This window comes from Anguilla rostrata, chromosome 2 (genome assembly GCF_018555375.3).
Source record: "Anguilla rostrata isolate EN2019 chromosome 2, ASM1855537v3, whole genome shotgun sequence".
Lineage (NCBI taxonomy): Eukaryota > Metazoa > Chordata > Actinopteri > Anguilliformes > Anguillidae > Anguilla > Anguilla rostrata.
Genome location: NC_057934.1, coordinates 9,948,575 through 9,972,378, shown reverse-complemented (window position 1 = coordinate 9,972,378; position 23,804 = coordinate 9,948,575). Strand labels below are relative to the sequence as shown.

The 23,804-nt window shown below is 44.2% G+C and overlaps 1 protein-coding gene across 2 annotated transcripts in view; it reads left to right on the top strand.

The window, feature by feature from the left end:
• The window catches only part of spock2 (SPARC (osteonectin), cwcv and kazal like domains proteoglycan 2), a 40,717-nt gene extending 23,439 nt beyond the window's left edge, over positions 1-17,278 (top strand). The window contains exons 3-10 of one of the 2 annotated variants that reach the window (XM_064318906.1): positions 4,598-4,712; positions 6,055-6,160; positions 7,154-7,272; positions 8,501-8,616; positions 10,038-10,256; positions 11,316-11,378; positions 12,503-12,640; positions 13,211-17,278. In XM_064318906.1, the coding sequence (XP_064174976.1) occupies positions 4,598-4,712; positions 6,055-6,160; positions 7,154-7,272; positions 8,501-8,616; positions 10,038-10,256; positions 11,316-11,378; positions 12,503-12,640; positions 13,211-13,359 (1,025 nt within the window). In that variant the 3' untranslated portion in view covers positions 13,360-17,278. Of the gene's footprint in view, positions 1-4,597; positions 4,713-6,054; positions 6,161-7,153; positions 7,273-8,496; positions 8,617-10,037; positions 10,257-11,315; positions 11,379-12,502; positions 12,641-13,210 lie in introns of both variants that reach the window. The other variant, XM_064318901.1, reaches the window with a different exon arrangement.
• The last annotated feature ends 6,526 nt before the right edge of the window (positions 17,279-23,804 follow it).

The window sequence follows — 23,804 nt, the reverse complement described above, 5'->3', positions numbered from 1 at the left end:
GCGCGGGGCGGCTCATTTTAATAACATTGATCCGCCTCCCGAAGGGACCAATTCCACAGACCTGATTGATCTTAATGATTTAGTCAGGCAGCGGAACGGAGGACGTCTGACAGATTTGTTACCCGGCCATTACCAAATCAGCACCATGCCTCCCCTTTAAACGCGGATGATAGAGACGTCAGCCTTGTGACACGAACCGAAGTAGCTTCGAGGGTTGGCGCTGCGGTTTTGAGAGGGTGGGCTAACCGCCAATTAGAATCTGACGAAATTGTTTCAAAGGAGAGGACTTATTCATGAGCTCCGCCACATGATTCCTGTTATCGTTGACATTTTAGTCAAAAGAAATCACGATTTCTCCCTTGCCACTTGATGATATTTCAGCAAACTGCTTAATCTAGGTGCTAGATAATCAGGAGAGCATTTTAGCATTGTTTAAAAATAGTATCCGTGTGGGGGCTGTTGGGTGGCTCATTCGGTTAAGGCACCGTGCTGTGCGGCATGGATGAGCTCTGTGGTCTCGGATCAAATCTGGACCATGCCAGTGTCCACTGTGGCTGTGTGCATGGTGACATGTAATTCGTGATTGCATGGATTGCATCATATGGTAGGATTCAGATAATTATGGGTCCACTTCATTTCATTGCTCTCTAGCGACCCCCACTGGCTGTGCGGGTGCCCAGGGACTGCATGCCAAAGCCTCATATGAGATGTCTTCCTCCGACTCAACTCTATAAGCGCTTGACTGTGGTGTGAAAGGAAGTAGGCTGAAACCAAGTGTTTTGGAGGAGAACCGCAGCCGTCCTCACTCCCCTGCATTGGCAGGGATAATAACGCATGAGAGTGGCTGCAATCAGTGAATGGACATTCCAAATTAGGGTGGAAATTGGATGTACTCAGCCCAATGTTGGGCGCCAAATTCATTTTTAAAAATAAACAAAAACACGATGCCTGCTTTGGTGATAATATATTGGTTAAAGGCTCGTACAAAACAGCTGGCTTTGTTTGCCTTAATTTTGGAGAACTCAATTCGTACTTGGCCGTTTTTTTCTGCCCGGTCGTTTTAATGGATATCATCATTAAAGTGCATTGTAAATGAAGCTCCAGATGGAATGTTCTACAGCGGTGCCTAATCTCAGTGAAATGTTCTCAGATGCTCTTATTGATTTAGCCAGAGACCACCAATTATGCATTACGATATGAAATAGCCCTCTAATGTGACACTAATTGCAGCTCCCGAATCAAACTGGTTCATTTTCGTCTGTCATATAAAATATTAATTGTTCGCTTTCCTGGTCTTTGCAATGAGAGCTGTCAGATTAAAGTAAGGATTACATTAATTGAGTCACAAGTCCTTTGCAGAGTCAAAGAGGCTTAGTAGTGTGCTGTCAGTTTTAACTGATTATTTGCACACATTGGAATGTTGTTGCTCTCCCTGTCCAATAAAACTGTTCCTCGCCGCTGAACCAGAAATAGATCGGTGTTGAAGCTTTTTGAAATCATTTTGGGGGGGATGGTGGGCAAAGCAAATGATTGAGGGTTACGGTTGAATGGGTGAACACAGCTCTTGGCTGAAGGAAACCCGTTTTTGAAAAGGGTACTTATACATGGTCCACAGCAAAATCAGGCTGGACTCAGTATTGCCTTCCTGTTGACAAATTAGCTCAGGATTTAGAATTATAGCAAGTCCTGGATGTCCTGTTCTAGCAGAGAGATTGAGTGCTGCTGAGTGTAAACAAATGATAGAGGAGATGGCTGGGTAAAATGGCACTAGCCCTTAATGCTGGTTAAATCTACCCTGTCTGGCGTTATTTCTCGCTAAGCGGAATTGGGGTGAATTACACATTTGGGGGACTCACTCGCTCGTGTTTTACATTGCGAGCCGAGAGCTCTTGGCCCTAGACAAGCTCTGAAGAGACCAGGGCTTTGCAGGAGCACACCTCAAACCACAGTCCAGAAATTCTACTGTCAACACAGTGTGCCTGTTTCTATGGAAACGCCATATTTTTCCTGATTAGCTTTAAGCTGTGGAAACCTGTTAAGAGAAGTGAAATATCCTGAAATACTGTCTGTTATTCTGTGTGTAATGTTGTCAAGTCTTTCAAGGTTGAGGTGAGTAGGTGGACCATTTTTATTTCTAAATATCTTTAAGAGTAAAGAAGGATTATTCCCTCTGTAATGCAGTCTCCCGCTGGATTGAGTGATTGCTTTAAAGCCAGCGGTGTCATTGTCTCGCCATGCTCTTGCCTCATGAATTTTTTTCTTGGGTGGGTGGAAATCTCAAATTCTGCTTTTCCCATCTCGCCGATTTCCTTTTGAAATGAGACAGAAGGCTGTTCTGATCTCGTCGAATGGAGAATAGGTGCTCCAAGCTCCAGCTCCCTCCCTCCTGTGAGAGGGATTAGGGCTTTTTTTTTTTCTCCCGGAGATGGGCTCATGCTCCAGTCTGGCCTGTGTATACAGAACCCTCCGGAAGGTTCCAGAAAGGAGTGAGTGACACACACACACACAACATGGATCGCCGCCATCTTGGCAGTGTGGTGCCCCTAGTGTCACCCGCTGATGTGCGGGGTCGGCGGAAACCGCTCGTCCGCCGATCCTCGTCAGCGCCGCGATTAAAATGGCTGCTGCGTGAATGGCACCAAAAATGCCAATAAATGGCCCCCCTCACAGAAGACGACGCCCGTCTCTCACTGCTTTGTGCCCTTCGGAGGGGCCTGGCGAGACCGGGGCGGAAGCGTGGAGCTCTCTCGCCCGGACAGGAGTCCGCAGACTGAACCATCCGGCCCGCCGTCGCGGGGAGACCGAGAGCGAGACGTCACGGAAGATCAGAGAGACGCCATCAGTCTTGTCGGAGGAGCTGGCTATCAAACGGAGGCCCGCGGAGACCGCGGCTGCTGCTGATGACTGTGCAGATAATGATGCGTTTCCTGCCTCTCTCATGACGAGGCCTTTGGATTCGCCTTTAATGTCTGATTGACGTAGGCAAGTCCACTAATGACCTCCGTGTTCGTAATCCTTGCAGTAGTATAATGCAGTAGATCCAAGGCCACCAGATCAAATAAAATCATCAAATCAATTTGATTTTGATGGCCCTTTTTGCAGAAAACTGTCACAAAGATACGAGAGGCAGAAACGAGCAAAAACAGAGCAAGAACCAGGCCTGAACCTCCAAATAGCAAGCGTGTGTGCTAAAAAAAAAACTCCCTGCGGGGAGAAAAACCCTTAAACGGAGGTGAGAAAAACTCCCTGATGGGAAGAAATCTCAAGAGGAACCCGGCTATAGAGGGAAAGCCCATCGTTTGCTGGCCAGCCCTGTGTTAAGCAGCAGTAGAATGGGTGTAACAGAAATGTAGTAAGGGATCAATCACAGCAGAACAAATTAATGTATCACAGTTTTTGCAGGTGCTTCATTGTCTTTCTGTCTGAGAGAGAGAGTTTTTTGCACCTAGCAGATCATTTCTCTCTGTCTGAACGATGCTCTGTTTCTCTTAGATCGGAGTTAAAGGGGATGGGCCGCAGTCTTTGCCGATCGAGGGTGAAGCGCAAGCTTGCCGTCGTTTGCTTCGCAGCTGTTTTTTCAGGGCTCGGCGTCTCGCATCGGCGGATTTGAAAAATAGATCTGCGCGACGGTGTCCCAGCGAGCGGAGCAGTGACACAGCAGCCTCTCCCACGGAAGGCTTCTGCGTCCCCAGCGTTTCCTCCCTGCAGTGCAGACCAAGGACTCCTTTTCGTTTGAACCTCGCGTCGGTTTAAGATGTGCGCAGCGAGAATTCTTCGGCACTTCGGAATGAAAGCTGCCTTTGAGGCGGAGGCGCAAAGTCTGTTATACCTGGTTAAATATTTTCAGAAATATATTTTGGAAACGATGAAGAATTCCATTTGCTGTGTGCGACCTACCTATTGGTTCTACCACATGACACAGTACCTAATCAAATTTCACCCCAAAACAGTTCCCCTTGTGTTAAATCATTTTTCAAATGTCAGGAAGGCTTTGTGTGGGTATAAGCCAATGGTAATCTCTGCTAAACAAACTGTATTTAATAATATATTAACTAGATGCATAAGTTATATATGTATATATTTCGTAATAGGATATAGTAGGAATACTGGCATATTGGTTTTATATTGATGGTCACTAAATGACAGGATCATATTGCACATATGTTGACATATGTTGCACATACTGTATGTTGCACATATCCACCACACATCTTGTCATGTAATACATATTTATACTTGTCTCTGATATGTAAATGATACATTGTGTCCATCATCTTGGGTTTTTAACGGTCAGAAGACACGTCGTCCTCAGATGTCTGCCTGACATTTTGCCTCTGCAGCTATGCTTTGCAGCGAGCGTCTCGGCTTGTTAAGGGCTAATCCTGCTGCGGCAGACGGGTCGATTGACCGATCTGTTTATCAATCGCGGGAGAGCGATGCGTTTCGCCGGGGCGGACAGTTTTCCCCCGTCCCCTCCCTCGTTCCGCACGGACGAACGGGCGAGCGACGGCGGTGACGGATCGGCGTCCGGGGGCCGGACGGTGCCGCCTGGCCGCTGCCTAATTCCTCCTGTCCCCCCCCCCCCCCTCCCCGGCAGACGTGGACACCACCAAGGACCCCTGCCAGAAGGTGAAATGCAGCCGGCACAAGGTGTGCATCGCCCAGGGCTACCAGAGAGCCATGTGCGTCAACCGCAAGAAGCTGGAGCACAGGTGGGTGGCGTTCTGGGGGGGGGGGGCGGCATGGGGGGGGGGGGATGTACGAGCAGAGACCAGACGGGCGTGGGAGTTCTACGGTTGTAGAAGTTTACGTTTCTCTGCGTGTGGGAGACGGTGTAGTTGACAAGCGGAGTAGAAGGTGTCGTTGTCATGGTGTAGGAATGTCAGTTTCATAGTTTGTAGGACCAAGCTACAAGAAAAGGAATAGACGCAATGGTGTTTACATGTCATTGGGCGTGGGAGGGCATGTTGGCGTTACAGTGTTTGTGACATCACAAATGTTTTGACACTATTTGTGTAATTTTCCTCTGCTGGCACCAGGATATTATTCTTGCGTGCTGCTTGTTGAGAGCCCCTGTCAACATGTCTTGGTGCTAGGGCTTATGACAGTGTGAGTAAGCCTGATGAGAGATGAGTCATTTCAGCACGAGGATGTTTGCCGCGCTCTAATTGCATTTGACTGAAGCGTAGTCATGTGCTGTCAGTGCAGGGCCACCGGACTCCAATGGACAGCTGTCATAGCGTGACCCTCGCACACAGTCCCCGTCATAATCCTCACACCATATCTCCTGATGTTTTATACGTCTTCCATGAAGTGGGAGATTCTAGCCCGAGCATAATCAGAAAAATTAATGGAGCGAAACGTTATTACCTGCAAAGTATATCTGTGGTGACGGACATTTATCTTTTTCAATAAAAGAACTTCATCTGGGAAATCACCCTTGAGATCTGAGAGTCCCATTTTCTCTCTCCGACTGCGGGAAAATGGGACGTGGGTACTGAGAATGATCACACCTTGCCATTCCACTCTCATTAAGTACACTCTCAGTAAGAGCACTAATGCCTTTTAAAGCACCCGTAGTGGTGTGTATGCGAGGCTTTTTGCGAAGCGTGACGATCTTAAGAATTAATTCCCGATGAAGCGGCGAAAAATTTCCTAACGGAGATGTGTGTCGGACTGCCGGTGGAAAAGGACAGATGCGCTGTCTAATCTCCTGTTTGTCTTTCTTCGTGACTGTCAGCCATGGCCGTCTTGATTGACAGCAACAAAAAGAAAAAAAAAACATTAACACAAACCGTCAGGCAGTAAATAAATGTAACATCTGCTGTGATACTGGATGTATAAGTGTTTTCCCCATACTAGGAATTGTTTACCATAGATGTGTTTTTAATCCATTCCAGGGGTCGTTTACCATAGATGTGTTTTCCCCATACTAGGACGCATTTACCATAGATGTGTTTTCCCCATGCTAGGAGGCGTTTATCACAGATAGACTTGGTTGAAATGGTTCCGCGCCAATGTGTTTGCTTTGGTTTCTTGTTTTATTTCCTGTAGGATCAGACAGCCAGCCCTTAAGCCTCATGAAAGTGGCTGTAAGCCATGCCCTGTGTCTGCCTCCACGCCAGTGTGTGGCTCCGATGGACACAACTACGCCTCCCAGGTAAATCACGGCCTGTGTGTGACAGCAGTCCCGTGTACAACCGTTAAATCCAATTGCTCGGAACAGTTTACTTTTCTGCATAATTTTCTGCAAGCCTTTCGAATATCGGATTGCCCGTCATTACGTACGGCAGTCTTTTGCTGTGAAGCAATGAAAAATGACCCCCCCCTCCTTCTTTCCTTCTTGCTTGTCTCTCATTTCTTCATTACTTGCACGGCTCTGCATTAATGTACGAATTAGCGGCTAGAGGTTCTCAGTTTGTCACCGGAAGCGGAGGGGACAGGCTCGCCAGATTTATGCGGGGGAATGATTAATCGCTTGAGAGCATTTGAATGGCGGCGGGAGCGTGGCGGCTAGCGCTCGGCCGCTTTATTGATTTATGTATTGTTTTTAATTTGACCTTGTTGAAGAGGCAGAGGGAAACGGCTGCTCGCGTCAGCCTCCTCCACGGCTCCGTGTCTCATTTGAATGAGCGGTTCCCTTCGCCGCGGTCACCTCTGTAAATATTTTATCTGGATCTCGGCTGGGCTTTGTGTCTCTTGTCCCGAGCAGCGTAAGCTAAAATGGTGCCACTGCAGCGCGTCAAAGCTGGGCGTGGATTTTCTGTGTGTGTGTGTGTGTGTGTGTGTGTGTGTGTGTGTCCTGTGCCTGCATGTATGTGTGTGGGAGTGCATTCCATACGCGTATGCGCGTTTGTGTTTGTGTTTGCACATATCAGCGTGGATGCACGCGTACGTGCGTGTGTACTTCAGTGTGTTTGCGAGTGTAGCCCCGTGTGTTTGTTCAAATGTACTATAGCTCTGAGATTAGGCTCCCCCCTGAGTCTGTGTGTTTGTTTGTGTGTTTGTCTGCGCTTTCGTGATTGCATTGAGATCGATGCGTGTGTTTGCGCATGTGGGCGGAATCCGCCCGCGTGCATTTTTCCGTGCGCCTGAGCTGTAGATTAATGCCTCTGTCTGTGTGTGTGTGTGTGTGTGTGTGTGTCTGTTACAGTGCAAGCTGGAGCAGCAGGGATGCCTCACAGGGAAAGAATTGACTGTGAAGTGCGCTGGCCTTTGCCCCTGCACCACTGATGCGATTCCCACCTCCGACACGCAGGGCAAACATGGCAAGTATCTGCGATGCGCCTCGAACCTCCACCTCCCTCTCCCTCCTGCGGCACACTCTTTTAACCTCGAAGTCATTATCCGGCTTATTTCAAATTCTCCACCGTTCCCCCGGCCTCGCAGTCCAATTGAAGCTTTTGTGTTTACTGTGGATCAAAAGCTCATTCGGAGCAAGATGGTTCCTTGAAGCCAAAGTTAGCAGAGCAGATTTAAAGCAAAGCTTTTGAAGATTCACTTACAACTTTTCGCTGAAATATGAGGAGGTTGGAAGGCTCCCATTCCTCGGAGTAACATTCCGCCATAATCTTTGCTCATTTGGGTCCGTAATGAGCAATTACGGAGATTACTCCACGGTTTTGTTTGCAGGTAGCTTCGGCTTAATTAGAAAAGCCATTTGTGATTGAAATATTGATTCCGTCGTCAGGGAATTAATAATTTAGCATGAGCATTCATCATGGCTAAACCCTACCCAATTCATTGGCTATGCATATTGACGGAGGGGGTTTCTGGGGGCTGTCGATACTTTGGAAGGGATTTTATTATGATTTATGCGTTGTATCTATAACCGGATATGTGGGGATTCGTTTCAAATGGGAAGCAGCTTCCAAATTGGAAATGGCAGGTTCTGGCTGGTTATTTTCAGCACTTTTCCTTCATCTCGATTCCATTGGGGGCTCTCTTGATTTACACTAACCTAGTGGGGATAAATTACACTCTGTGGCTTGGCAATGCACAGTTTTCTACGTTTATTTTATTGCCAAACTTCCGCAGGGCAATGTGTTTCTGCTGTTTATATGTATACTTTGCTGTCGAATTGATCTGATTTCATATGTTCCATTTTCAATAGCCTTTGAAGAACCCCCCAATAAATTATATTGTACATCTCAAGGGCTTTTATTATTGAAAAATAATTTGATAATGTAGTATGTATCAGGTAAAAATGCGAAAGGAAGTCTAAATGTGGAAATGGACCCAGGGTCCAGCTAGGACAAAACGTCCTCAAAATGTTGCTGCCATGTAGTGGCAATGTTATAACTCTGACAGAACATTCCAGTAGCATTGTGAGGACCTCTTGTGCTAGCCGGGGAGCCATCTTGTTTTTTTGCGGGCCCAGTGTTACCCCAGTGCGAGCTCTGAGCAGAACCGCAGGGCGTGCCCTAGGGAAGGCCGGTGCCTGTGCAGATGCAGATATCTGAGCCCAGCCTCTCTCCCCACTCCCCCCCCCACCAGAGAGCTGCACTGGGCAGGACCTCGCAGACCTAGGCGATCGCCTGCGAGACTGGTTCCAGCTTCTCCACGGCAACGCCAAGCAGAACAACTCGGGCAAGCCCGGCGCCGGCACAGCCTCGGGTGAGGACAGGGCCGCTCTCGCCCAGCGTTGACCTTTGAACCCTATTCAGCGCTTGTTACTCGAAATAAGTGTGAGGACAGCTCTCCGATCTCTCGGGATAGACCGACTGTGTTTGCCAGGTGTAAAATGTGATATGATCTACGAGCTAATGCAGAACTCTCGAGATAAGCCAAATCGCATTCTTTTGAAGGGAACTGTTCAAGAATGTACATCTGATATATTTCACGATGTTTATGAAGTAACTAAATTCCGACCCAAACATTCTGATATGTGTACAATGAGCCTATATTAACATTGAGTTATATAATACTGTAACTCTAATTTATAGTCATTATAAAGGGACAAATGGTGTCAAATATAAGGTACTTCCAGAGGCTGAAACCCCTTTTGTCTACCATTGATACCTTAGACAGAGGTTTTCTCTGCAGTGAATTGAGCTATACTAAAACCTGTCCAAAGAAAAATGCGGGTTTTTCCTTGGATAGTTCACTGCGCACATAAAGGCATTGTTCACCACTGGCATGCTTAGTATGCGAATCCCAGAAGGAGCCAGCAGATTTCATCACCCACAATGCTTTCCTGGACACTAACGTCAAGTTATGCGCTCGGTATATAAACTATTAAACTGAAACAATGGACACAAATAAGAAAGTTTAAATTAACTGCTTTGGCAATTAAAGCTGATTGGCGCTTAGCTGTGTGGAAATGAAAGACTGATTATTTTTAGGCATTTCTGTTGAATTAAAAATGAAATTGAATTCAGGTTTAAATGTTTCCACACCAAATAGGGTAATTGTGCCATTTTTACTCATTAAATATCAAGTTAGAAATAGCGTGTTATATTTTATATTAAAAAAGGTTTATATATGCATGAGATTGAATTTGTGTTGTATTGTTGGCTTATCTACAGTTGAAAATCCAATTAATGTAGTGGTTGTCATTAACCAGATTGTAGTGGCTGTCAATAACTGTGTGTGCCAACTTCCGTGGCTGTTTGGAGAGCAATGTGAAGGTAACAAGATAGATAAACAGTAACATAGCCTAGCCAATGTTTATCTGGTCCTGTTTATTCCTTATTTAACAAATGAGAAATCTGCTTCAATAGTCTTCAATCGTAAAAGTTAAAAGCTTCTAAGGTTAATTTCTGTTAATGTACTCATCCATAATTCATATTTATGCTTCTGGCACAAAATACGGAAGGCGACCTTTCTGACCACTGGGCCACAGAGAAGTGCTCGTATATCAAACATGCCGGTGGCTGGAAATAAATCAGTTCCTGTTTGTGGAAAAGGGTCAGTTCAGTTCAATTTATCAAAAGAACTGATATTGTTCCCCGTCAGCTGATGCTGTACTTCTGTTATTGCTTTAACGTGGGATTTACGGCTAAGAGGTGACATCATTCATTTTTTTGCGTCGGCAGTTCTGGACAAGAGCTTGGTGGCGAGCTGCAAGGACTCTATCGGCTGGATGTTCTCCAAGCTGGACACCAACGGCGACCTGTACCTGGACCAGGCCGAGCTGGCCGCCATCAACCTGGACAAGTACGAGGTCTGCATCCGGCCCTTCTTCAACTCCTGCGACAGCTACAAGGACGGGAAGGTGTCCACCGCCGAGTGGTGCCTCTGCTTCTGGAGGGAAAGTGAGTCCGGGGGGGGGGGTCTGCTTAAACATACATTCGCGCCACTGAGCTTCTCCCATGCAAATGTTTCTCCCCGGATTCACAGCAGGGCGGGTTTTTCAATTGGTCAGTTACATATAAACCCAAGCTGATTGCCTTGGGGAGAGGCCAATGTATGAGAGGGGTTTGCCAACAGCACAGTGACCTACAGAACATGTCTGGTGACTGGCTCCCAAGTCTTTTGGATGAATTTGATGCGTGCACTCTGAGAAACAGCCTTTTCTGGCAGTTACTGTGGGGGTGAGTGTAGCCTCCTCACGATCGTTCCTGCTGCGTGGAAAAACTGATCGCATGCGTCGCTCGGCAGAAATAAAGAAAGCGAAACCCTCTCCCACGCACTCTGACTTGTAGTCCGCGTTAATGGGTTCGCGCATTTCGATTGGAGAAAGTCAGCCCGCGCCTTTGTGAGTCACTCCTCTGTTCCTGGACCTCTGACACAGTGATGTCACAGGCCTCCCTCCGCAGCCACGTGGCAGCGGTCTTTGGGAGCGTGCTCCGTCACGCCAGGTCCCTGGCGCCCCCTCGCTGAGGGGGGTGGGGGGTGGGGGGGTGTATCCCCTGGTTGTTGACAGCCTGGCTCCCAGCTCACTGGAGTTCAGGCCTTCCCTAGGGCACACCCTGTAGCTCTGCCTGGGCACCGGGGGTGTCATTAAGACCAGGACTGCCACGGCCAACAGCCTGCCTGGGCAGCTCTAACTGCCCCCACGCTCATCCTCATTAAACACAACAGGGCTGTTTCACCTCTGACTTTGGAGTGCCCTCATTTACCACAGAGCGCTCACCCAAAACTGTAGATCGGACAGTCGCACAAGATGAATATATTAGGGGGAAAACTAAGTGTATCTGATCCGTGTTCCTGAAAATGAGCGCAAAGGATGTGTTTCACTCTCTGTATATGATTTGTGTAAAAAATGTGTTGGAATCTCTCAGAAGCTCGGTATAAGAGGTAGTGTAGGTCTGGCTGTGTTGCAGAATGGCTTGATTTTGGTGCTGAAGCACAATGACCCCTTTCTTCCTCAGAACCCCCCTGCCTGGCAGAGCTTGAGAGGATCCAAGTGCAGGAAGTGGCCAAAAAGAAGCCCGGTACGTGTCTTCAGTCATGCACGCGTGTGTGTGTGTGTCTTTGCATATGTGTTTGTATATTTGTATACGGATGTGCATATTTGCAGTATCTGTGTGTATGGGTCCAGGTCTGTGTATTTTTTGTGTGTTTGTGTGTGTGTGTGTGTGTGTGTGTGTGTGTACACGTGTGGATATATATTTGGATATGTATGTATGTATATATGTTTGTGTATTTGTATATGGCGGTGCATATGGGCTCATTTGTGTGTATGTGTGCATATATGTTGACTGAGGTTTGTGTTGATTCGTGTTGTGTGTGTGTATATGCGTGTGGGTAGGTGTATCTTTGTATAAGGGTATGTTTGTTTGTAAATTGTCGTGTTTGTTCATCTATCTGTGTGCGTGTATATGTAACGCTGCCTCCGGCAGCAGTCCGTGGCTGAGGAGGTTCATTAAACAGATCACAAGCACGAGGCTGGGATTACCTCCTAATCAGGCTGGGGATTAGGGAGCTGTGCTAGCAGCCGGCCTCCCCCTGGCTCCGCACAGGTGCATTGTGGGTGCTGCAGACAAGGAAACAAAGCGCACTGCCGCTTATCCGCGCCGTGCTCCTTCGTAAAAAAAGCAAATGTGCCTTCTCTGAAGGAGACTTGGACATGCTTCCAGAATATTCTATGCCCCGGCATTTGCTTTCAGTTCACACCTCCCCTTGTCTTGCCGTTTTTTTTTGTACTCTGAAATATGTTTTTGGAAACCCTGTGAAGTGAAAGTCAGGTTTGACAGGCACTGAGGAGAGTCTGTAGAGAGGGGCTAACAACAGTAAGAATCTGCCATAATCCTAGAGCTGTATCCCGATGACAGCCTAACTGCAGACATCCCACAAACCCTCTCCTCCTCTGGCTTTTCATTGTTCAATCCCGCCAGTTCAAGCCCACATCCGTGTATAGGTATTTTTTGAGCCTGTAGTCTACCCTCCCTAAATTGATTTCAGTCCCACTGCCGGGACTGAAGACGTGCGCCGCTTCTCAAAATGAGTGCCGTTTAAAAAAGAAAAAAAGAAAAAAGAATGGCAGTCCAGAATGGCAGATGAGGTACATGGGGGAATGAATATTTAAAGCGGTGTTTTTTCTCGTGCCGTTTGCCAGGGATGTACATCCCCAGCTGCGACGAGGACGGGTACTACAGGAAGCTGCAGTGCGACCAGGGCAAGGGGGAGTGCTGGTGCGCGGATCAGCACGGCTCCGAGCTGGCGGGCTCCCGGATCCATGGCAACCCCGACTGCGGTAAGGCAGGCGACCCGGGGGGTGGGGGGACCCGGGCGTCGTACCGCGCACGCACAGACACAAGGCCCCCCATTCTGCACAGAGAGCCCTGGCGCTCTTTATTATAGCGGGGAGCCCGCGTCTCACGGATGCGCCTCATTTGCATTCCAAAGGGCCAGGTTGCCTCTCTGAATAAGGCCTTTAAAGATAAGGTTAGCTTCATCAGACATGTTGTTTACCAGAGATATTCTTTGTTTGGCGTTTCACTTAATGTGATTGCGCCTGTTCATTTCACTGATGGACTTTAACGATAACAGCCTCTCCTTAATGGTTGCAGATATTAATTCCCTTACTCTGGGATGTCACCTTTATTAATATTCAAAATTCAAAAGTAAGTGACTATGAAAAGAGTGAGTATAATATACAGGACATGCAGTATTCGCAACTCTATATATATATATATATATATATATATATATATATATATATATAAAATCAAGGATTATAAGGCTGAGAAATAAGAAAAAAACATTCAGAGACATAGGCCAAACCTTAGGCTAACGAAAGTCAATGGTTTTGTCCCTCCTCCAGATGAACTGGTGGGCTATTCGGGGGACTTTGGCAGTGGGGTCGGATGGGAGGATGAAGAGGAGAAGGAGGCAGAAGAGAATGCAGAGGAGGTGGAGGAGGAAGAGGAGGGGGAGGCGGGAGAGGCCGATGACGGAGGATACATCTGGTAGAATACGACACGAGGAGACGTTGGCTGACGCTAACCGGCTCTCCCGTTTATGGAATTAAAAAAGGATTGTGGGAACTAAAGGGGCAGACATCTTTGAACCAAGCTGAATGACTCTTGGGGTGGGGGGGGGAGGGGGCAGGAGGGTGGGGGGGTACCTACTTGACCAGGTTTGGTCTTAAATATGTGTGACACTTCATTATTTTTCTGTTTCTTGTGCAAGAGAGGAGTTTCCATTGAGCAGTCTTAGCACCTGGAGTCACAAGCTCTTCAGGCCGTGGGATGGGCCACAGTAAACAGCGCTCAGGCTAGCGATGAACAGATTCCTGTGCCGTATGCTTGTGCCGTGCAAGTACAATATACTACCAGCAAGCAGAACAGCCCAATCTGCAGGACAAATTTGTGAGCGTTTCACGGCAAATGATTTATAATGAAACCTGAGATGTAGCGAACAAGCCGTTTCGCTGCCTTTCCAGATCCGCCAATATTTCTCGTTTAGGAGGCAGATTGACGTTTATGTCCCGGTTTCCGGAGGATGCGGAGGGGGAGGCGTTTGGCGAGGGCCTCGGTAGATTGATCCCGTCCTGTGTCGCGTCGCGCTCGTCCCCGCGGACGGCGGAAAACCGTCGGCGAGAGAGATGGGCGGGCCCCCGCGGCCACGCCCCTGGCCCGGTGCTGCCGTCACGGCGACGCGGCCGTCCGCAGCTCGGGAAGAGGGGTTTGTTCGCTCGCTTGTCACCGGCTGACAGGTCTGGAAGCAGCCCGGGCTGTCTGGGTCCAGGCAGCTGTCCCTTATTAACAGGACACAGTCAAGCCTGTACGCCAAATGCGTTGTGGCAGGGGGCGGAGCTGGCTGGTTCCCGGGTTTATAGATTAGATTAGATTAGATTCAACTTTATTGTCATTGCACAGAGTACACGTACTGAGACAACAAAATGCAGAAGTGCAAAAGAAGCAGTAAAGTGCAGTAAGGTATATGTACATGAGTGAATAAATATGAATACAATATTGATAAATATGAATACAATACAATGTGATATAAACAGTATAGACAGTTATAAACAATATAGACAGTGGATCGGTATAAATATGATAAATATATTATTAGCAAGGTGCGGCAGTGCAAGGTTGGGTGTGGGTGACATGGAGGCCCGTGGGTGACATGGACAAAGGAGAGCTAGCTGTGTGACAGTGCCGGGGTGGTAAAATCAGTCCGCAGCGGTTGGCCTGAAAATCCTTCATGCTGCCGAGGTCCTTCCGGGTGGTTCTATTGTTTTGTAATTACGTCTGTGAAAGGGTGACCTGCTGGAAGGAGACTGGTTGTGTTCCTGATGTTTCATAAATTCTGCGTTTGTGATGAAAGGAATTGAGAATTCATGAATTGCTCATAGCATTCCCTCCTTGGGGACTGTCTTAGTAGCATCTTTACAGTGTTTCCTTTGAGTCTCAATAACCATTGAAAGTGGGGCATGTTGGAGCATTATTAAATGTGCCTCTTTGGCTTTACCCAACTCTCTGAAGTACAGAGTTCTGTGAAATGCACTGGAACCAATCCGATCCTGCGTGACAATGAAAGGATTTCAACGTTAATGGAGTCAAATCCAAGGCCATTACAATGGTTAATCGGTTGGACTGGCTTGTCTTAGAGGTGTGATGGTTTTTTTTGGTGGAAAAGCTAGGAGCTAGATACTGAGAACAGTCCTGTGTTGCCTGAGGGCGACCGGTCAATCTTTGAAGATCCCGTCTACCCTGATTTGATTGCCACCATTAAGCCAGTCATTTGTGATGTCATAAGTGCACATCACTACTGCAAGGACTGGAACCAACTTAAGCAACCACAACCCTGGGCACTAGTATCAAGCTGCTGAATACAATTCGGACATACGTACACACACACACACACACACACACACACAAACACTTCATCAAATGAGATTGGTTTCAGATTGTTGTGATGGCTTTTGTTGAAGTGTTGCAAATAACAAATATATCCAATGATGATTCAAAATGAATATTTGCAAATTTGCTATGATGCTGTTGTGATGACTTGTTACAGAAAATACTGCTTCTTAAAATCTAATATCCGTATTGAGGTAAATTAGACAATATATTTTAAAAAATGTTGAACATTGGGCTTCAATTTGACCACCTTTTTACCTTTTCCCACAAGCATACGGCTCAGTTATGAAAGCCTGTTGCAGAGATATCTTTCTTAGTAGTGCAAGGAACACGGTTTGTTCCATTGTAGTGCTTTACATGAATAATAAATATCTGCGTTTGTTACCTACGGTGGTAATAGAGGGAAACAGTAATGTGTTTCAGGCACACTGCTTAGGTTATGAGAAACAGGGTCATTTAGTTAGGTTTCGTGCTACTGCTAAGCTGAAAAATGTACACATATTCACATGTACATAACTATAAAATGTGGTATGAATAAACATGACACAATCGTTTTTGATTATCGTTCTATTATGGCTTTTTGGTATACGTTGAACCGTCATCTTAAAAGGCTTTTTTTGTTTGTGTTGCTTTGAGAAAAATTGCCTCAGAACCTTTGGCTGAAACGTGTCGGATCCATCTTCTGTTTCGGGTTTTGTGATGAAGGTGGTATCTGCCTCTCAACCAGTCAGTTTAGCATATGGTCACCTCAGAAATCCTCTCTCCTGTTTGCTTTGGAGTACATAGAAAAACACCAATGACAGCCCTTTAAACGAAAGACAGTTTTAACTGCTACTAAATCTCACTTTTAAGAATGTGCCACTTAATGCTCTATTTTCATCATGCTACTTGAATTTTTTTGTTATAAAAATGTGTATGTTACTTGAAGTTCTGTGTGTATACTTGAATACTCACAATTAGCTATTCTTTTAATGGTGAGTAAATTGTAACCATGTTCTTGCCTGCCATTGGTAAGGTATATACATTAGAGTGTTTCTAGTATTGCATGTTAGTGAACAAGAATGTACTTTTCATTGGCTGAGCACTTTACCATTAAATGAAATTGGTCTGAGATTTATCCTATTTCTATGTTATTTTACACATGCAGCCAAACTTAGATTTCAAACTCTTCTGAAATTCTGATTAAAGTTTGAAAAGTACATATTTGTAAATTAAATGGATTTGCTGAAGAAAACGTTTGTGTTACTTGTGGTTTAAAAGTAAACTTTTCACATTTTCCTTGTATGCATACTCTGTTCAACTGATTTTAAATGACTAGCATTTTGAAATATGTATTACTGATAACATGCATTTAGTAGAATGTGTATTCGTTTTAAGGCTACACACCATGATAATATTTTATGTGTGTATGTGTGTGTGTGTGTGTGTGTATATATATATATATATATATATAAACGCACATATGTACACAAAGATGTTGTTTATCACATTTGAATGCGTATGTGAAAATAGAAAAGAAATAATATAATTTACTGTTGTCATGACTTTAATATAAAACTTCTCCAAAAATCCAATTTTTTCCAATTTGACTTTAGTGCATTGGGATTTAATGAATGATTTTGCTCTCTGCTGGCTGTACGCCAATGTTGGCCACTGATGGAGTTTCTTGGGTTGGCAGTAACATCTTGCATGTTTATATTATGGAGATAAACAAGTGTCGTAAATATTTGCCTTTCAAAAGATGGCAAACGCATACTCACATTGACAATGCTCAAGAGGAATTATTTGGATACAAAATAAATTATGATTAAATGTGTATTTTTGTGTTCACATCTAAAAAAAACCCTAAATGTTAATGTCACAGATTTTTTTTTTCAATTGCGAATTACATAGGTTCCATTTTTGGGTGTGTTTGCAAAAACCCCCCTGCCCTTTTTACAGTAAAGGCACAGGCAATCGGATTCTGTGAACAAGCTGTTTTAATTCCAGTTTCAGTTTTATCATCTGGCAAAGCTCACCTTTTTCCATAAGGGACCATAAGTTTAGAGCTCTGGTTCTTTCTGTGATTGTGTCCGGATATAATCATGTTTAACACACTGGCCTCCAGCACACCAAAACATGAACACTAAGTACTGTAAAAGCAAAAACATCCACTGGATTCTGCTCAGATGTGTAGTCTTACTGGCCACAATGTGTGCAGTGAAAACACACACTAACCTGGCCTTTCAGTGATGGAAAGGTATTGCAGTACATTCTACTGTAGCCATTAGTGAAACATATTCAGTGATGGATTTAATTGACTTTAATGAAAGGGAAAGGACTGGAATTACATGACAGTGACAAAGGACTGTATTGGACAGCACATCACACAGGCCTGGTGGTCTTCACAAACAGTAGACATTTTTAACGCACAGCCCTGAAAGAGAAATTGTTAGTAAGCTGTTTTAGATTTTACAGTACCAATCTGCTTAATGACATCATCTTCAGTCAATAGTGCGCATAGAATGTAAAATGAAATGCTGTGTACTTAATGTGACTTAAACATAATTCGGTATATTATACACTTAATACACTCTATTTGATAATAAAATAGTACCATAACCATGCCTCGTTCTAATGAATCTTTTCTGTTGAACTCTGGAGTGTTTACCATATTACACTTTTTAAAATTCTTACTATTGCCACTTCTGGGACAGTGGAAAACATACAGTGCTCAATGTTCAATGTGATATTGCAAATTGTCATAAATCTGAGTAGTGTGACTTTTTTATTTCAAGTTTAAAGAAAACTATGGGACAAAGTCTTCTATTGCATTTAATTACTGCGTAACAAGTTCTTCAGTTCACATGGGGGGGAAATCACAAATTATACATATTTTATTAAAGAGCAGGAAGCTCATACACCCATATTAGATCAAGAAGAATATTAATTAGATTATGAGACACTTGAGAATAAAAATACAGTATCAAAAAAACATGTTCACATGCATGCCTGTCGAGCTGAGTAGACTAAAATAGTTAAATGATTTAAATGTTTCAAAGGGATTGGTCCAGTGGGTGAGTTTAGCCCTTGGGTAAATAGGAGGAGCTCCATTTTAGGGTCAGTTCACACACAATAGTGGTGACTGAAAGCTGTATTTAATGCTGTGCTCTAGAGGGCAGTAGTGATCATTACATTAGCCGAGAATCTGCATGGAATGCCCTGGAGTTGCAATGGATATCACGCTGGACTCCTTCAGGCAGGAACTTTGCTGTTTTGAGCCAGTAATGTATCCCAAGAGTCCACTTTAGCTTTTATAACTGTCAAAGGGAGCACAATTAACATTTGCCGAGGGGACTGAATTGGATCCTGGCAGGTCAACCTAATCCCTTTCTGAAATTTGTCGAAAGAAAACAAAAATAACCCCCTTGGGGCAGCTTCTGCAATAACTAATTATATTATATATTTTGCGTGAAGCAGAAATATTAAGTATAGCATTGGTACATAAAAGAAACTGGAGAAATTGTATCGTTCTATAATTTCTCTTTTCCGTTCCCACTAACTGTAGAAAGTACGTCTTCCTCTCTGTTGCCTGGGGAACGGTGTGCCGCACTTCCCCTGCACTTGACCCACTGCTGACAAATGTTAAAGGAGAGGTGGGCGTCAGCTGAACACAGCCTATGGAGACGCTCTGTTCGTCGTGTTCTCTGCCTCAGACAACACAGGGTGTGGCTGAGTCATGACAGAGGAGACGGAAACAAAGCTCTCTGAGACAGGGCTGTCACCGCGGTGAGACTGAGGAGCCACAAGGTACAATCAGATACTGAATACACCAGGACACTGAACTGCATTAATCAGTCAGAGAGGCCAGTAAAGTTTCTGCAAATCAGGCCAAGTATGTTATTAACAATTTAACACAGCCTTGATGATGTGACTGACTCCCAATGCCCTGCAAATTGTATTCTGTGGAGGTGTATTCATGCCGGGTTCTTGGATGGCAATCGCCGAAACCACAGTGCAACAGGAAGGACAAACGGACTCCAGACCTGACACTGTTTACCAAAGGGCTCCAAGCTTCTTCACACTGACTGCCACAGCAATGAATTCATTGCCACAGGAACACAGCTTGTGTTTACCAAGACCGTGAGCCATGTTTATCATGGAAATGCTCTTAACATGAATCACGTTGATGCTTTCCCTCGTGTGTGTGTGTGTACACTGTAGGCTTAATGGTGAAACAAGGTGCTTACTTATTCTGACTTTAAAAAACTGCGTTTTGGGGAGGCTGTACATTAATGGCTCCCGACCTTCCTGTTTCCAGCGCCTCTTACCATATAGAAATGTCTTTCCCAACAGAGCTCCATAACAAGGCAAATTGAAAATGAGGACGGCGATGCAGAGGACTGCGACTTCAGTAAATAGCCATGAGAGGCATAATTGTGTAATGCGCTGGGCGTGAGTTATGAAGTTGCCCTGGCTCTGCGAGCGATGCTAACGAACGATAAATAATGTATTAGCATAATGAAAACTCCAAAGCAGCTTTTAAATCCAGAGTGGAGCCAAGCGGCTGCAAATCTGACTGCATGCCAGCGGCCCCAGAGGATTCACACAAAAAACAATGCGTGACATGCAGAACGAGGCCCAACCAAATTTCGTCGGGGTAACAGCGGGGACGTTACACGGGAGAATGTGGATATCCTCCAAAAGGGCTGGGCATTTCTACCCTCAGCCCTGGACCTGGCAGTACTGAGAGAGGAGACCTGGCAAGTACTGTGCCATCCTGTCACAGTATGGCAGTAGAGAATTCACACCAGCACTACAAAATTAGACTCTCACAGCATCACAGCAGTTATGCAGCAGAAATCCTTCCAGTGATGTTCTATAGGACAGCGCCAATTTTCAAAGTGATTAAGCTAAATTTGCCACACATTAGGATTTGTCAGAACAGAACAGAACAGAACATTCCAAAAGGAGTCAAAGATGCATCAAACGAAAGCGATTGATCTTGCAGATTGAAAGATGCTGCAATGCCCACAGGTAAACAAAGCTAAAGAGCGGCACCAAGCAGCCTCATCATAGGACTAACTTAAAACTATGATGAGGACTCATGTTTGTCATTATTTGGTCAGGGATAGTGATGGATTATGATATTCCCTGGGACAACATATTCAGGGACTATTGCTTCACTTACACAGGAAATTGACTGTCTAAAGCAGTGAGAGACTCAAGGTGTATTTAGTAAATCCGTAGCACCTGATTCTGGTTCAGACTGAAACCCTTGATGCAAAGACCATGTAAAATTCATACAAAAAACATACATTTATCGGTCAAGTGCCAAGACAGCCCCCTGCAGGTCTAAACGTCATCTGCAGTCATTTTCAAATGTTCAGATTACTGCTAAAGACACCTTATATAACACATTAAACACCTATGAAACATTACTCGGTAATCAAGTTCATGTCTAAACTAAGGGCACGCATACATACATTTGCACTGCTATATTAATTTGACATTAAAATATGGTCTTAAATAAAAGAATCTTCTCTCTTCTGTATATATGGCCCAGAGCTGACCCCCTTTGTTCTGATGTGGTATTGCACTCACAAATATTTTAAAGCATTTTTGGGTAAAACTTCATGGGTAATGAAAAAAAAACATGCTTTGTACTGTTAGTCTAATTAAAAGCTGTGTTTCCATTGAAATGCTGTAATAAATGTACGTTGACATTCTAAAAGCAATGACAAAAATCACACAGAGATTTTTATTTTTTTGCTTTACTTGGAAAAACTGAAAATTCTAAATACTCACTTGTCCCCAGGAAGATTATAAACGGCTTCCATTTCCCACTTTCATCACTCCGCCACCATCCAGCTAATGCTATAAGCCAACGCAGTGTATGCGTAATGGGAATCATTCACACTTGACTTACCCCATTACAAATTCCGAAGCAGGACTCGCAGAGATACGTCCCTCTTGTATGACAAGAGCAAAAGGACGCCACCACGCAGCTTTAATAATGAATGCGCTTCAAGTGCCATTTGCTAACCTCGGGAGAAACCGCGTGTCGTTAAACGCGATCCTAGTAGCACGCATCCTAAGAGAGAGACATGGTGTTCTAGAGTGATAAGGTGATGCAGGTCATATAAAAACAATTTCTGTATCCTAACTATAGTATCCTCAGCTGCATTGGCAGAAACCCAGTGGTTTAATGTATTGTGTATTGTGCAGCTGCGACAATGGAGCAAATAATTACCATTGCAGAGCATTGCAATTTACACTTCATTAGGTATACCTGTTCAACTGCTCGTGCACCTGTTCAACGCAAATATCTAATCAGCCAATCACGTGGCAGCAACTCAATGCATTTAGGCATGTAGACATGGTCAAGACGATCTGCTGAATTTCAAACCAAGCATCAGAATGGGGAAGAAAGGTGATTTAAGTGACTTTGAACGTGGCATGTTTGTTGGTGCCAAACGGGCTGATTTGAGTATTTCAGAAACTGCTGATCTACTGGGATTTTCACGCACAACCATCTCTAGGGTTTACAGAGAATGGTCCGAAAAAGAGAAAATATCCAGTGAGCGGAAGTTATCTTGGCGAAATGCTTTGTTGATGGCAGAGGTCATAGGAGAATGGCCAGACTGGTTCGAGCTGATAGAAAGGCAACAGTAACTCAAATAACCACTCGTTACAACCGAGGTATGCAGAAGAGCATCTCTGAACACACAACATGTCGAACCTTGAAGCAGATGGGCTATAGCAGCAGAAGGCAACCCGGCACTAGCAAGGTGTACCTAATAAATTGTCCGATGAGTGTATGTAAAGCACTAGCCAACTCAATACTTATATGAGATTGAAAAGTCTGGCCCATTGATGATAGTGATGATGATGATAAGTTGAAGTGGGGTTCTGTTAAAATGTCCTTTCACACTATTTCTTAAACAGAATAATAATCGTTTTTACATTCGGCACATACATGTACAAGTGAGAAAAGATCAAAGACTGATCACAAAATGATAATTCATATTCAGTTATCTGATAAAACAGATCACACAGTTACTGTACACTCTGTAGAAAGGCAGTAATTGATTAATATAAGCATTAGGCACTGGCAGTCAGGGCCTGTGGTTAACAATGCCTGTGTGTTTACTCTTTCTTTCTTTCCATGACAAACTGCATTCATATGTTACAGTATATGTAAAAAATAAATTAAACAAATAAATTAATAAAATGATATGAAATAAAACCTAAAATAATTATTAGAAGTCATGTTCCCTTTGACACAACAGCACGTTTTATGGTTGTTGTGCTCAGATCAGTTGGTTAATGCTTTTATCGAGGGTTATTGTGTATTACACGTGACATTCACAGAGAATGATTAAAAAAAACAAAGACATATGCATAAATATCAAAAACACAGCCCATATAATGGACAATGATAAAACATGTCCTATACAACTGCACAATACTGTAGTCATATAATAAAATCTGACTTAGTACTGTCATAAGATGCAGATGAAGCAAATTAAATTTTCTGTTATGTAATGAATTTTACAGATCATTCGGTGGTTACAAGTAATCTCCCTTTTATTTATCCTTGTTAGGGTCTACCAGTTTACTGCCATATTCATTCAGTATCTGCTAAATAAATAAATAATGTTATATGAGCTACACATCCACAAGAGAGCAGTAAAAGACCCTTTGAATAGTTCAGAGACTGGAGTGAAAGTGCTGCACCTGAAACAGATATTGAGCCTTTGGGTCATGAAGTTTTTTTAATTAGTTTTTTTGTATCTTCAGCACAGTTAGATGTCTTTGTTCAGTGGTTTTAAATATCAGTCCAACCCCCCCACTTTTTGAATGGGATGGGGAACTTGGCAATCAGAGGCAATTACTTTTATAAAGAGCCTTATTTAAGAGAAAGTAACATTGTCCTCTGAAAGCTATTCGTGTTTTAGAGAAAAAAATGAATAGATTAAGAAAATAATTGATTATTGCAGTTAAGACAGCCATTTAACCAAATTGTTGCAAGGAGATTGTGCTCTTTAAGTAAAAATGGCCATGGTGTTAATTTGTTTCTTCCAGCTATGGATAACATAACATTGTAGTATATCCAGTTGGTAACTCATTCATCCAGTCCTGCACATCCTGGGTTACCCTTAGTGTAGGTTTTCATATAATCACTTTAATTTTACATCTATACCTTTACATATTGTAAAATAATTGTGACCAAACTTTGCAGGGGGGGGGGGGTGTATTCCTTGCGGTGTCTGATGTTGTCACCACTTGTTTTATGCATAAATCCAAGTTGGCACACTGCAGCCAAGCGACTGCATTTGGGATGTTCACAGCAATATGCCTTATCAACAAAAAGATTGTGCTTTGCTGTCATACATCACACCTGACATGAGTGTTATCAAATTCACATTTTCTTCATCTGCATATATATGGTGTGGTTTCTATGACTGACTGATGAATTAGACTCCTGGGGAGTGCAATCTGCTTTGCTTTGCCATCTACTGCTGTTATATGAACAAACTATAAACTCTGATTTTTTTTAATTCACTT